Below are 13,420 nucleotides of genomic sequence, written 5' to 3'. Positions count from 1 at the left end.
AAGGGAAGCAACGGCGATGAAGTCATTTCCCACGAGGAATCAGTGGTGTTTCCATTCTGATTACACAGAGACATCGTGTCTCTGCTGCCCACGGTACAGCTGGACCCTGTGCGCCTCAAGTGATTGAGATCAGACAACCGGGGTCCAGATGGCGTAAAGAAACATTCCAGCCATGAGCTTGATCATCAACGGTCGGTTGCGCGTGTGCTGCCGTCAGCATCCTTTGGTCCCAACGATCCGGTTTGTTCCTGAATTTTTGGGTTGCGCGTTAAAGCTGAAGAGTTAAATGAAAAGGGTCTTCCCTTGCAAGCCACACAAGAGTACTGCGCGTCACCAGGCGACACACGCGCCATGCCCTGGGCTTTTGGATTGAGGCCAGAACGGCAGCGGGAAAGGGTTTAGATCCGATGAGTGGAATGCTGGAGACGTTGATCAGCTCCTGTCATGATTGACGGCGTCAGAGATTCCTTACGGCTTGGATTGATGGGGGACAATGAATGCGCGGGAGAACTGCAGCCTGCAGAGTGAACCTCTTCCTGGATAGTCGGATTAGTCCTTAAACCCAACTTCACGTGAATGCTGTATCAACGTGAGTTTCTCGTGACAATCCGATGCATGGGCGTTTGCTTTCGTGGGCCAGGAGTCTCTTCGACTATGGAGACGAATCAAGGTTGAGTGCCATGATCAAGATTTCGGCTATCTCATCGTGCCGAATCAGTGGAGGTCAGGTGTGCTGTATCCTATCCGGCATCAGCTTCGGGCGGGGTTTGGATCAACCTATTTCTCCGTCCGCACTCACACCTGTGAATCAAGGTTTCCCAAGAAATGGCATCCGGAAGGCGCGTGATCAATCCGTCCTCGCGAGCCTTGGCAAACCTGCAGTCCGGTGGTTTTATTGACTTGGAAAATGAAGCCAGCAAACTCCCGCAGTACGACCCGGCTACGTGCCCAGATGGGGTCATTGACCTCTCCGGCGCCATCAATGGTCTCATGGATGATGTGCTGGCGGAAGAGATGAACCAATTTTCCAAGAATTATGATTTTGTGAAAGGCATGAGATGCTCATATTCTGGTTGAGGATTTGAACTGACATGATCTTACAGCAACTCGATACGGTGATGTTATGGGACCGAAAGGTGAGTATCAAGTATATTCCATGGCAATGATACTGTTTACTAACAAACTATTTGATAGAGCTAGCCAAGGCAATGAGTGGCTTTATAAATCGCTATTTTGGTCCTGCGCGCTCAATCACATCCGATGATATACTGGTGACCAACGGCGTGACCTCACTCATCGACATGATGGCATTCGGAATGTGCGATCCAGGCGAGGGTATTGTGGTCATCACTCCAACTTACATGATGTTTCCCCACGATCTGTATGCCAAGGCAGGCGTCAGTCTCATCAATGTCAACCCCGAGCCCATTGAGAGCCAGTTTGACGAGCAATATGCCCCTCTGCTCATCGAAGCAATGTCTAGAGCATACGCCGTAGCTCTGGAGGACGGTATTATCCCCAAGGCCCTCCTCCTCTGCAACCCGAGCAATCCCTGCGGCAGGACCTACCCACGCACTACCCTTGTCGAGATTGCGAGATTTTGCGGGCAGAGGAACATGCACCTCCTATCAGACGAGATCTACGCCATGTCAACCTTCACCGGAACGACAGACACACATGGACAGGCGATTCCCCCATTCACATCCGTGCTAAGCATACGGGATGATCCGCCGCGCGGGGTGCTCGCTGAGAACATCCACTGCATGTACGGCGCAAGCAAAGACTTTGGCTGCGGCGGTCTGCGTCTCGGGTTCCTCGTAACGCGGAACGAGCTACTATGGCGTTGTCTGAGGAGGTTAGTGCTGTTTACATGGGTCTCAAGTTTCTCGGCTGCGTTCTTCACGCACTTCTTGCTTGATGGGGAAGCCGTCGGGAGATACCTGAAAACCTACCGGGAACGACTCGAGGCGCAGTATGGGGTGACTGCGCAGCTTTTGAAGGAGAACGGGATTCCTTTTGTCCCGGCCAACAGTGGGGTCTTCATCTTCATCAAGCTGACGAGTTGGTTGGGTCACGGCCAGGAGTCGGCTGAACTCGACGGAAGCCGCGAGATGATACTTTGTCGATATCTTTTGCATGAAGCAGGTGTCTTTCTCAGTCCTGGAGAGGTAGGTCATTCTGCGAGGCTCAACTATAATTTCAATCAGATTGACTCACACCCGCATAGCTCTCCCTATCGACCGACCCGGGCTGCTTCAGATTGGTCTACACCGACAAATGGGATTATATGCCCATAGCTATTCAACGGCTAGCCACGGCACTGAAAGAGCTCAAGCAGCGCCCTACATCGCAGTCTTCTTCGTCCTCAATGAATGGCCAAAACATCAAGGGCACGATGGACGCGGGAGAGGATTTGACGAGAGTATCACGGCGGACATCGATTGCGCGCTTCTTGCTTTGTCGTAGGGCGTGACAGTGCAAAAAACATCTCTCTTGGAATGAAAACGAGCCAACGACGACAATGGGAAGACAAAAAGCACATCATATCTGCCTCATGGCCGTGAAATGCAAAACAATTGACCAGCCTGGGGGTCGAACCCAGAATCTCCTGATAACATACTAAGTCGTAGTCAGACGCCTTGCCATTGGGCCAACCGGCCGTTGTTAAAGGTCCAGGGCCAGATGTTGTACTTGGATCCTGAGAGTCTGGCAGCCGGCGCAAAAACCGAGTTCAGGACCAGCCGTGGACCACAAGGCCTTGATTTCAATGGATTATACTGTTCTGTGATACTGTTAGTCTTCGCCAGCATTTCTGATCATGTCAGTGACAAGACTTTGAGTGTTTGCGACGTGAGAATCACTTGAAGCTGTCTCTGTGGATACCGAATATGCACTAAAGCGATCCACTCAGACAGGCACTTATTCTCTGGCACTGCGGGATCATCAACCTCATCCATCGCAAGAGAGGACAAACATGGACGCATCGTAATTGAAAACTCTTTTTTTCGTCGAGAAATGAACAATTGCAGTCTTCTGGTCAGACACACTCGGTGATGGGCACATTGCCGATCTTTCAAGATGTCGTTTCCTGACAGACCGGTCGCTCACTTGCTGGGCTCAAATGGTGAGTTGCGTCGCTCGATTGTGAGACTGAAAGGCCAAGAAAAGACCCGAGTCGACTTCCTCGAGAAATTGCAGCAGCCCCAAGCTGACTTCAACTAGGACCCGTTCACGCTGTCTCATATTCAGCATCGCCAGGAACATACATCCTCACCGGCTCAGCAGACCGCAACATCAGACTCTACAACCCGGCATCTCACAACCAGCCCCAGCGCTACGGCTCCGCCATTAACAGCAACAAGACGCCAGGAACCACCAAGCCCGTCGTGCCAGAAGGCCGCCTCATTCAGACCTACACCGCACACGGCTACGAGGTTCTCGACCTTGCAGTCTCCTCCGACAACGAGCGCTTCGCCTCCGTCGGCGGCGACCGCGCCGCCTTCCTCTGGGACGTCGCCACGGCCAAGACGATCCGCCGCTTCGGCGGCAACGCGCACGGTCACACGGCGCGCGTCAACTGTGTCTCGTTTGCCGGCGACGTGGACTCGCTCGTCATCTCTGGGGGCTTCGACACGAGCGTGCGCGTGTGGGACGCCAAGTCCAACTCGGCAAAGCCCATTCAGGTCTTGGACGAGGCCAAGGACGCCATCACAGCGCTCGCGGTGAGGGACGCGGAAGTCATCGCGGGCAGCGTCGACGGGAGGGTGAGGAGTTACGATGTCCGGATGGGACGGTGCGTGACGGATGTCATCGGGGCGAGCGTGACGAGTCTCAAGCTCACGCGGGACGGCAAGGCTATGTTGGTCGGGTCGTTGGATAGCAAGATCAGGCTGATGGACCGGGAGAGCGGGACGTGTCTGAAGACGTATGCCGAAGACGGATGGAGAAATGAGGAGCTGCGCGTGCAGGCCGTGTTCGGCAGCAAGGAAGAATATGTCATTGCAGGCGATGAGCTTACAGCCGGCACGGGACCCACGGGTTTGAACGGTGACGGCAAGATATGGGCGTGGGACCTCTTGACAGGCAAGCTAGTCGCAACGGTCCGGGTGCCATGCCCAGAAGGCTTCGAACCCAAGAAGAGAATGCTGGGCAAAGATGGCAAGGAGAAGGAGAGGAGCAACGTCATCAGCTGCATGGCCTGGAGGGGCGATGGATGGGGAGATCAGTTCTGCGTCGGCGGCACATCAGGGATAGCTACTGTCTTTGGTTCACTCTAGAAGCCATTTATGATGCATCGCTATGATAAAATCACAACAGTGATGAGGTATCGTCATTCCGGACGTTCACGTATCTAACAAAATCTTCCAAATCATACAGAGTCATGTCCGTCTCTGACCCCGTGGTACTCTACACACGCGCGTGGATGTTCCGCAGACGCCCAACACCAATGTACCCAGATGCTTCCCTGGAAATCCCCAATCGGTGCCAACCAAAAATTACATAGAACAGCATTCGTGCTTTGAAACCACTTCGGTTGATTAGTCCATGCCGACGTACTTGAACCAGTTCGGGCGGCAGTCGTCCTTGTGCAGCCAGGCCTCACCATCAGTGAAGCGGCCTGTCACACAGCCCTTGCACTTGTTCGAGTTGGGGCAGTTGAAGAAGGGAATGTGCTGGTATCCAATGTCGCGGAACCTGGTGCATGTTAGTTAACTATTCTCTTGTATGGAGCTTTGTGAGGCTTGGCAAAACGTACCAGTGAATCTTGGACTTGTCCTCAAAAAGACCCAAAGCAATACTGTGAACAGGAGCATCGCCCCATCTTTCGTAGAAGAAACCTCCAGCGCGATCCAGATGTTGGAAGTAGTCCTCATACGCTTGACTCCTCCAGAAGTCAATGTCGGCAATCTCAAAGTTGCTCCAGAAGTGGCAGGTAGAGTAGCCGTTCGCATCAACGTTGTTCTCGGGACGACCAGCCTTATCGGTGAGCCAGTCCATGGCGTTGTTCTCGTGGAGGTATTCGGGGTGCTGCGCGAGGAACTTTCTGGTCTCGGGCCACAACGTCGGGATGGACTTGGGCGCATCGTACAGGTTGACAGTGAAACCATATGTCTTGTTGTTGTCCTGCATGTAGCGGAAGACATCGTAGTCAACGTCGCAAAAGAAGTGGACCTTGGGCTCGACACGCCAGTAGTACTTGGTGTGCTGCAAGGCAGGGTGCCTGTAAAACATGCCACTGTTCCAGCGGCACATGGAGTGGTACGAAACCTTATCGGCGTATTGAATGTCGTTTTCCTTGAGGATCTTGACGGATTCTTCGTACAGGTCTTTGTTGATCCACGAGGGCATCTCCCAGTGCTCTTTGGGGATGAGTTCTAACAAATTTGATTAGCACAAGGGTTGCGCATGGAAATGTCGCAAAAGCTTACCGTATCTGCACTCAGCCTTGGTGGCTGCCTGAGTCCTTCTCTTGAATTCGTCGCTGAAGGGGACCTCGTTGAAGAATGTCCAAGGGTAGTTGAACTTATGGTTCCAGGTTCTCTCGAGATCGACCATTGACTGAATCATTCCATCCAACTCCTCGTTCCTGACCAGCGCCAACAGGGTAGCATTAATGCGAGCGGAGTCTTCGATGCCGGGGGCATATTTGTCGGAGACATATGTCAGAACACCTTGAGGTTCACCGGTAGCTGTGCAGAGACATCATCGTCAGCGATCTGTGCGATGACTTTGTAGCAATTGCAGGCGCAACTTACGATCGAGGTTGGGGTCTCGTCCATTTTCGTAGCGCACTGGCTTCTGGCTTATCGGCCTTTCGGGGCCAAAGATCTGATAAAGGAAGAAGCACCAAAGCATCACGGCAGCTAACGCCAGAGCTCGAACTGGGCGGGCGACCGCCATTTTGGCAGATGGATTGGAAGCAAGCTAGCAATCGTGGAGAGGATGTGGGAAGGCGGAGGTATCTCGACAAGTCGAGCCGTCGAGCGATGTCAGGTTCGACGTTTGCGCAAATAGTCAACGGCTAGCGGAAAAGCCAGGTCGTCGAAGTCGATCGAGTAGTGGGAGAATTCTCGGTCGCGGCTCGTGCCGTCGGTTTTTGAGGGCCGTTCGGTGGTGTGGAAGGGAGATTTGTTGACCACTAGGCCAGATTGAAGAGTGACGCGTAAAAAATCGGAAAAGGGGGCGTCGATGGCAGTTGTCCCAGGTCGTTGGATGCTTGAGGCTGATGTCACCCCGTGAAATTTGCCAATTAGCGTCTTGCATTGGGAGAACCAAGGACCTATGGGCGCTTTGTCCAGCTGTCGAATCCCTGTAATCAGCGATAAGGGAGGATCTATACCCCCGCGCGCCCCTCTATTCGGCCGGCATCCTACCACCCACCACCTACGCTCCATACGCACCAGATGGCTGTCGCGTGTACTTGCGACAAGCACTTTCTATAACGCGTCTCTTGACGATGTCGGCAGATTAGCTCAATGCCGACACATCGCCCCCCGGCTCTCATGACCTGAGCTTGACATCCTCCGCCAGCAATCTGGCTACTTCCGACGACAGACAATGGCATTCGCTGCAAAGCTCGGTGCCTTGACCGACGAGCTGGTCGAGGTCATCACATCAACACCGGACAAGGTGGGAGACAGTTCATCCCATCTTGCATGGGCATACACAATGCAATGCAGCTCGGCCCGTCGCTAACACCAACGGCAGCACATCAGTCAAGAGCGCTTCAATCTATTGCGCGAATCCTCGCATCGCAGTCTCAAGCATCACAACTTCCTGCGCACCAATCAATTCGACGTTGACAAGCAGCTCGTCGGCTTGGAGGAGCGATTCAGGGTCCACCATCGTGAAGGCTTGGCAGATGCCTTCAAGGAGCGGCTCGATGCGTTATCACAATTCCGAACGAAGTGGCACCCCGACATCCTTCACTTCCTCCTCGAGCTTGCCGATAAACCAACACAGAAAACCCGACTTAGCGACCTAGAGCTCCTCCAAGAGCCCGAAAAAGACCTCGAACCGCCATTAAGATGGGAAGACATCGCGAAAGAGGACGGATGGCACGAAGATGCCGAGATATGGGACTCCATCGACTACAGCGATCACTCTGGCGATGAATATGGCGAGGCCAAGTCAGATACATCAAGTATATCTGACGAGACATCTCTCTCAACTCTGGATACATCGGTTGGCAGGAGACCGGAGGCTTTCGAGATTGACTCGTCTGACGGAGCAGCCCTTATGGTTGTTCAGGACAGCCAGTCCTGGAGGACGGAAGGAAAAAAGACCGTGTCTTCAGCCCGGCCGCAAAAGGTCGCCATCACAGAGTTCCAGGCGATGAGAGAGGCCCTCTTCATGTTACAAGGCTTACCAACAACACTGTTCCAGAAAGATGGTCTTGCCGACCCAGCATATCAGATATCCAGTCTTGAATGGGATACACACAGAGCACTTGTGAGCAGCTTCGCGGAAAGTGGACGCCAGGTTGCCCAGATACGGACTTTCTCGAAGAGAGCCCAAACAGCGCCTCTCTTTCAAGTTTTCCGTGACAATGTCATTGCCTGTCTGCAGTCCTTTGACAAGAGGTTATCTAATATTCAGGGCAATCTGGCAGTGGCGCGGGAAGATACAGTCATCAGCATGGCAGCAATACTAGAGGAACTCAGACCAAGGATGGAACCTTTAGGATCTCTCTCAGAGATTATAAGGCAGCTTTACGATCCTGCGAATGGCGGAGCGTTCCGCTTTCTCGAGCTTCTCTACGATGAAATTAGCAGAGCCCAACTTTCAGGTCGCGATTCGACTTACGGCTTCTTAGGACGAATATTCTTCAACTGTTTTCAAGTCTATCTTCGACCAATTCGACTTTGGATGTCGGAAGGGCAACTCGTACCGGGCGATAAGATCTTCTTCGTGTCTGAGTCGCCAACCCAGGTTCCACTCCGTCAGGTCTGGCAAGAACAATTCAAGATGAGGCGAACATCAGAAGGTATCTTGCATGCGCCCAGCTTCCTGCAGCCAAGTGTTGGCAAGGTTTTTACGGCTGGGAAAAGTATTGTTGTTCTCAAACATCTTGGAAAATTTGAGGCACTTCGTCAACTCTGGGACGATCACGAACCCCCTTTAACATTCGACACGGTTTGCCCGCCGGGCCTGGAACTTGCACCATTTCCCGAGCTATTCACATCGGCCTTCACTCTATGGATGCAGAGCAAATATCATGCGACCTCGGAAACTCTGAAACAGGCGCTCTTTGACTCTTGCAACCTAGAGTCGAATATTGGAGCACTGCATCACCTCTTCCTCATGGCCGATGGAGCTGCGGCTGATGAATTCTGCAGAGGCATTTTCGCCCGGTTAGACGCTCTCAGGCCTGATTGGCATGACCGGTACTCCTTGACCGGTTTGGCTCAGGAGGCATTCTCACCACGAGTAGATACCACCCGCCTCTTCGTCACTGTCCGGATCGAAGGCCAGAAGAAATCTGTTGTAGCGGGTCGCGATCTTATCCGTACAGCCTTGCCAGAAATCATCCTCCAGTATCGTCTTCCCTGGCCAGTGCAGCTTGTTGTCACTGAAGACACAGCTGCTCAATACCAAGCAGTCTTCACATTCCTCATGCAAATCAGACGCGCCATCGGTCTCATCCAACGCAACCGCATCCTCGACGAGCTTGCTTCCCGAAGCGATATTTGGGGTAGCAAAGCGCTATACTACTTGCTCCGCTCGAAGTTAATGTGGTTTTGCAACTGCATCCAGACATATCTGGCAACGCTGGTTCTAGCCCCTTACACAGAATCCCTTCGCTGGAAAATGCGAGAGGCCTATGATGTAGATGCCATGATCAGGCTTCACGAAGCCTTCGTAAAGCAAGTTATCGAGGCTGCATGTCTCGGCAGAAAATTGGATCCCATACGCAGTGGCATCCTAGACATTATGGACCTGGCCGCGAAACTTGAGGACGCACAAAGCGCTAGCGTCGCCGAGGAGGCTGAGGAACAGCAGGAGCTATCCCGTCTTTCCATCATGTCCTCGCCGATGAAAGCGAGTCCTCGCCGCCGAAAACCGGCTGTCTACGCCGAAGACAGTGACGACGAAGGTGCGGAGCGTCTCGGGACCAGCACCAAAAGGGGTGCAATTAATGCAGGCAAGGGCTACCTAGAATGTTTGCGGGAGATTAAGACAGACTTTGAGAGGCACCTAAAATTCGTCTGTGGGGGCCTACGAGGGGTTGCCAGGGCCTCAAGCGACGAGGCGGCTGTGAAATGGGACCTCCTGGCTGAAATGCTGGAGGTGGGTGTCAAGGAGGGCGCTTGAAGGCTTTGCCAAGTTGGTAGGGGACGGCTGGCAGAATTGAGAACTTGGTCGTGGAGACCCGCAAAGCCATTAGAGTTTACAGAATTCCGGAAAAGGATAGGGATCGACATGGGATTCCTTGATTCCCATACTCTTGTCAAACCGCCGGGCCAACGCCAACTTTTTCCCACTGCAGATGGGTCCTGCAGCAGATTGAAATTATTGGAATCCTGCAGCGATGATCAAGTTAACTTAGTGGGCGGTCAACAGCAACATGAGACGATACTCGGTGAGCGCCGCCACGAAACGAGGTTTACTGAACCGTATCGAGCGATGCCTCGACAATACCTTACAGATGCAGACTTGAGCTTCAACCAACCGTGCCTAGGTATTGCATCTGATAAGCTGATTCAATCAGCTAGTCTACCTTAGTTGGCTGCGGTCCCTGAAAAGAGAGAACACCGTTCGCATGAAGGTGTGCTAGGCTGCTAGTGTGGTGGTGATTCATGATTGCTAGCGTAGACCCTTGGAGTCGCAACCACGAGACCGCACATGCCGGAACCGACGGGAATCACAACACCACCACGGTATTCACGATGCCGCCCGACGTGCGTCTCTCCGGCGGTGTTGAGGCAATATGCAATTCGTGCCCCTGCCCGCCAGGGGACGGGATGCACTGATGCCAACTTTTTCGTCTCCAGTCAGCCTCGAACCTTGGAACGAGCAAAAACGACGGTGGAGCACCAACGGTCGTGACTGGAAGCCAAGGGTCCCTTACAACGATTTTCGGACCAGAGGGGGGGTGAGTGTGTTGTATCGACGCCGACTAGGGCGACGACTGGCGAGCGGGTGAAAGACCTGCCGACATGTAACGTCTCGCTCTGCTCCGTAGTCTGTAGACGTACCTCCGCGCGTTTCCTTCGCGGAAGTCCATGATCCGTCTACGGTAGCCGTCCACGTTTTGAGTTGAGCGTTGCGTTGGTGCCCGAGAGTATCCGTACGAGCAAGGCACTGGGAAAGGGAGCCCAACTCGGGAAATTGAAGCTCAAGCCAGGGTGCTCGTGATCAGTTCTGGACTCTGCTGGAAGGTGGACCTTGATTCTACACGTGTAGACAGGGAAAGTTGCCCGCGCTGGTTTGTTGAGGCTCGTCAGCGGTTGTTTCTGAGGACTTCACACGTTCTTTCAGCGCTGGCAGCATGATCTTGGCCCGTCTAATACCTCCCTAGTCTATTAGCAAAGAACTACTAACAGCAATGCATAGCGTGACACCTCCTAGTTCGTGATCATAGAAATGGCCTTTCAGATGCATTTCGTGAGTGAGTTGAGGATACGGGCGTCTTCTTGAGATTCTTGGCAAGAATGGTCACATGTGAAACGGTTTGAATGAAACGGAAGTTGGATGTTGTGTGAACATGACCGTAATTGAGCACCGGGTGTTCTGTTTCGCCGGTATACCGAAACGGCATGGTGCCCCACCATCAGTGACATCCGCCACAGCTGCACGGTTTGCCTGCGAGATATCGACACCTCCAAAAAGTTTCACGACAACCTCATTGTCATCCACCAGTGCGCCAGCCGGACTTTATCGTCGCATAACATCGCGGAAGCCCATCGCTCAAAATGTCTGAACGAAAAGTGCTCCAGAAGTACTACCCCCCGGATTTCGATCCCTCCGCGCTCACGCGCAAGCGCGGTCCGAAGCAGACCGGCCCAAAGGTCCAGACAGTCCGCATCATGGCGCCCTTTTCGATGAAGTGCACGACGTGCGGAGAATACATCTACAAGGGCCGCAAATTCAACTCCAGAAAGGAAACGAACCAAGCAGAGCGATACCTCAACATCCAGATTCACCGCTTCTACCTGAAATGCACGCGGTGCTCGGCAGAAATCATCATCAGGACCGACCCCAAGATTGCCGACTACGCCGTCATCAAGGGCGCGATACGGAACATGGAGCCCTGGCGTAACAAGGAGGGCGAGAAGGAGAGCGTCGACGAGAGACTGGACCGGTTGGAGCGCGAGGAGGCTGAAGCCGCGGGCGAGGAGGAGAAGAACGCGATGGCGGACCTGGAGGCTAAAAACGAGGACGCGAGGCTGGAGATGGCTGCTGCAGACGCGCTCGACGAGATCCGCCAGCGCAACGCGCGCATCCAACGATCTGAAAAGGATGGTGTGGATTTCTCCGAGTACGTCGTCAGGCCCGAGGACGAGGAGAGAGCTAGGCAAGAGAAGGAGGACGAGGAGGCTGCGAGGAAAGCTTTCGCTGCTGCGAGGGAGAGGCTTGGAGAAGAGATTATTGACGACGATGAGTTCGATGGAGGGATCGTTGGTGGACCATCATCATCATCCCCTTCCTCCTCGTTATCAGCGTTGGCAGCGTCATCCTCAACGTCAGGGGAGAAGTCGGAGGCTGCAGCGGCGGGGACCGTGAGGGATACTTCAATGATGCCGCCGCCACCGCCTCCCGCCAAACGCGTGGTGAAGAAGAAGAAGGATTACTCTGCGGCGCTTGGCATCAAAAAGAAGCCTTCACTGGTCTGAGAGCTGTGTGCGATATGGGAATAAGAGACAGGGCGTGGCTGCAGCAATTTTTTCCCCGTTACTCTCCCCCTGACTCTTTGTCGCTGCCTTCCTGCATCACCACGCAAGGACAATGGAGAGCAGCTGCACGTCATTTTCCCCTTTCACATCATGAATAAGGCTGTTATTTTACTTGCTGGCAAACTTTAATCTTTGGGCATGGCGTTTCGGAAAACGGAGGTTTACCGCACAGACTCTTTTCCCCAGGGTACATTAATCAAGGCATCGGGTGGACAGGCGGTTGATGGCGTAAGGGTACACGTACAATGATTATGTACGGAGTAAGCGCGGTCAGGTAGAACAATTGTCCAACAAGTCAAAGGCAACACCCGACAGAGGGGGTCGAGGCCCACCCCCCGTTTTCCCCTTCCCGTCTGCCTGTCTCCCTTGACTTTTTTCATTCTTCGGACGATGAATACCTAGCGAAATAATTAAACTCTAGGCGTCTAGCATTGTTAGGACGTCACTTCAACCGTTCCCCCTCTCCCTCGCTTTGCACGTCACACCTTTTCTTTGCTGTGTTCTAGATGTTCCTGGGTCGTCTGTGCTTTTTGCGCAAGCCCCACCGTAGATCTCTCACCTTGACAGGTCCAGCGCTGCGAAAGCTGTTGCGTATGCGTAGGTATGTATATTTGCGTTTGCGATTGTGGGCTGAGCTTGTGGATAGACTTCCAGGTTCGGTAGGCATCTTACCTCTTGGCTCCCTCGGTGGGTTTCTTGGTTGTCAGAGTTTTGAGTGGCTGGACCACGTCGAGCGTAGGCAGGGTTGATGGCTTCAAAGTAGGAATGGAAAGAATAGTTGCTCTTTGGGAGGGGTACACTGGAAGTGGTGGCAGGTTCCAGACCGTGGAAGAAGATTATTGTCAGGGGGAGGGCTCGGAGAAGTGAAAGTAGTGCTTATCCCTACAGTACTTGACTGGCTGGTAACGAAATGTGCGGCAACATGTAATCTTCATTAAAAATCGCGATACTTAAACTATGCAGATTGGTTTGGGTACAATCGTCCACATAGTAGAGAACAGGTGAGGGACATCAAGTCACAGTTAGGAATTGGAAGTGATTTGTGTGTAGCGATTGTAACGATTTATTCGTTCCTATCATAAATCATGGATAGTCAACCTCGACGTCTCGGAGTTGCCCTGCCCGGTGTCTTTAAACCACCAACGCCTGAGGAACATTCTCCTCTGAAACAAAACCCGCCATTGTAAAAACAAGCTCTCTCGCGCCAAATGCTAATGTTGCCGTAATTCTGATCCCGTCGTGCTAGTATTTCACTAGATCGAATAGATTCTGTTCTCTGCTGTCGCAGTCGCTGAAAATGAAGTGGTTCACAGCCCAATCTTATGATCAGGTTGATGTACCAAAGACCCGTGAAGAAGGGTCATTGAGTAAGGTCGCCATTAACGTGTTGTCGATTATAATTTAGTACGATGAATCGTGGCTCGATGAAGAGTGGTGACCGTTCATGTGAGGGTAACTCGTGCGGCCACCGGATCTTCTGCTTGAGGAGCGGTTGGCAGCCTCCATCTGGCGCTTAGTGTGTT

The 13,420-nt window shown here is 53.0% G+C and overlaps 5 protein-coding genes and 1 non-coding gene across 6 annotated transcripts; 4 read left to right on the top strand and 2 right to left on the bottom strand.

The window, feature by feature from the left end:
* The first annotated feature begins 791 nt into the window (after positions 1-791).
* BDZ83DRAFT_788156 (pyridoxal phosphate-dependent transferase) lies at positions 792-2,650 on the top strand. The gene is made up of 4 exons (XM_060515674.1): positions 792-1,051; positions 1,104-1,136; positions 1,195-2,168; positions 2,228-2,650. Exons 1-4 carry the CDS (start codon positions 826-828, stop codon positions 2,471-2,473), a joined length of 1,479 nt encoding a protein of 492 aa, XP_060370326.1. The 5' UTR covers positions 792-825; the 3' UTR covers positions 2,474-2,650.
* Positions 2,578-2,660, bottom strand: BDZ83DRAFT_t31. Its single transcript has one exon. It is a non-coding gene; the product is annotated as a tRNA-Arg (tRNA).
* A 418-nt stretch (positions 2,661-3,078) lies between these two features.
* Positions 3,079-4,277, top strand: BDZ83DRAFT_566691 (WD repeat domain-containing protein; the record flags this gene model as incomplete). The annotated part of the gene is made up of 2 exons (XM_060503876.1): positions 3,079-3,124; positions 3,223-4,277. The coding sequence occupies 2 exons, from the start codon at positions 3,079-3,081 to the stop codon at positions 4,275-4,277; spliced, it is 1,101 nt and encodes a 366-aa protein (XP_060370325.1).
* A 261-nt stretch (positions 4,278-4,538) lies between these two features.
* Positions 4,539-5,901, bottom strand: BDZ83DRAFT_566766 (glycolipid 2-alpha-mannosyltransferase; the record flags this gene model as incomplete). The annotated part of the gene is made up of 4 exons (XM_060503883.1): positions 4,539-4,695; positions 4,757-5,375; positions 5,430-5,690; positions 5,757-5,901. The coding sequence occupies 4 exons, from the start codon at positions 5,899-5,901 to the stop codon at positions 4,539-4,541; spliced, it is 1,182 nt and encodes a 393-aa protein (XP_060370324.1).
* A 657-nt stretch (positions 5,902-6,558) lies between these two features.
* On the top strand, positions 6,559-9,315 carry BDZ83DRAFT_566852 (Spc97/Spc98 family protein; the record flags this gene model as incomplete). The annotated part of the gene is made up of 2 exons (XM_060503892.1): positions 6,559-6,630; positions 6,709-9,315. The coding sequence occupies 2 exons, from the start codon at positions 6,559-6,561 to the stop codon at positions 9,313-9,315; spliced, it is 2,679 nt and encodes an 892-aa protein (XP_060370323.1).
* Positions 9,316-10,916: 1,601 nt separating this feature from the next.
* On the top strand, positions 10,917-11,837 carry BDZ83DRAFT_566632 (CWC16 protein; the record flags this gene model as incomplete). Its single annotated transcript, XM_060503870.1, has 1 exon — positions 10,917-11,837. One exon carries the CDS (start codon positions 10,917-10,919, stop codon positions 11,835-11,837), a length of 921 nt encoding a protein of 306 aa, XP_060370322.1.
* Between the last annotated feature and the right edge of the window lie 1,583 nt (positions 11,838-13,420).

The sequence above is a fragment of the Colletotrichum acutatum genome, assembly GCF_030867785.1.
Source record: "Colletotrichum acutatum strain CBS 112980 chromosome Unknown BDZ83scaffold_7, whole genome shotgun sequence".
Classification (NCBI taxonomy): Eukaryota; Fungi; Ascomycota; class Sordariomycetes; order Glomerellales; family Glomerellaceae; genus Colletotrichum; species Colletotrichum acutatum.
The sequence above is the reverse complement of the archived record's forward strand: the minus strand, read 5'-3'. Positions and strand labels throughout refer to the sequence as shown.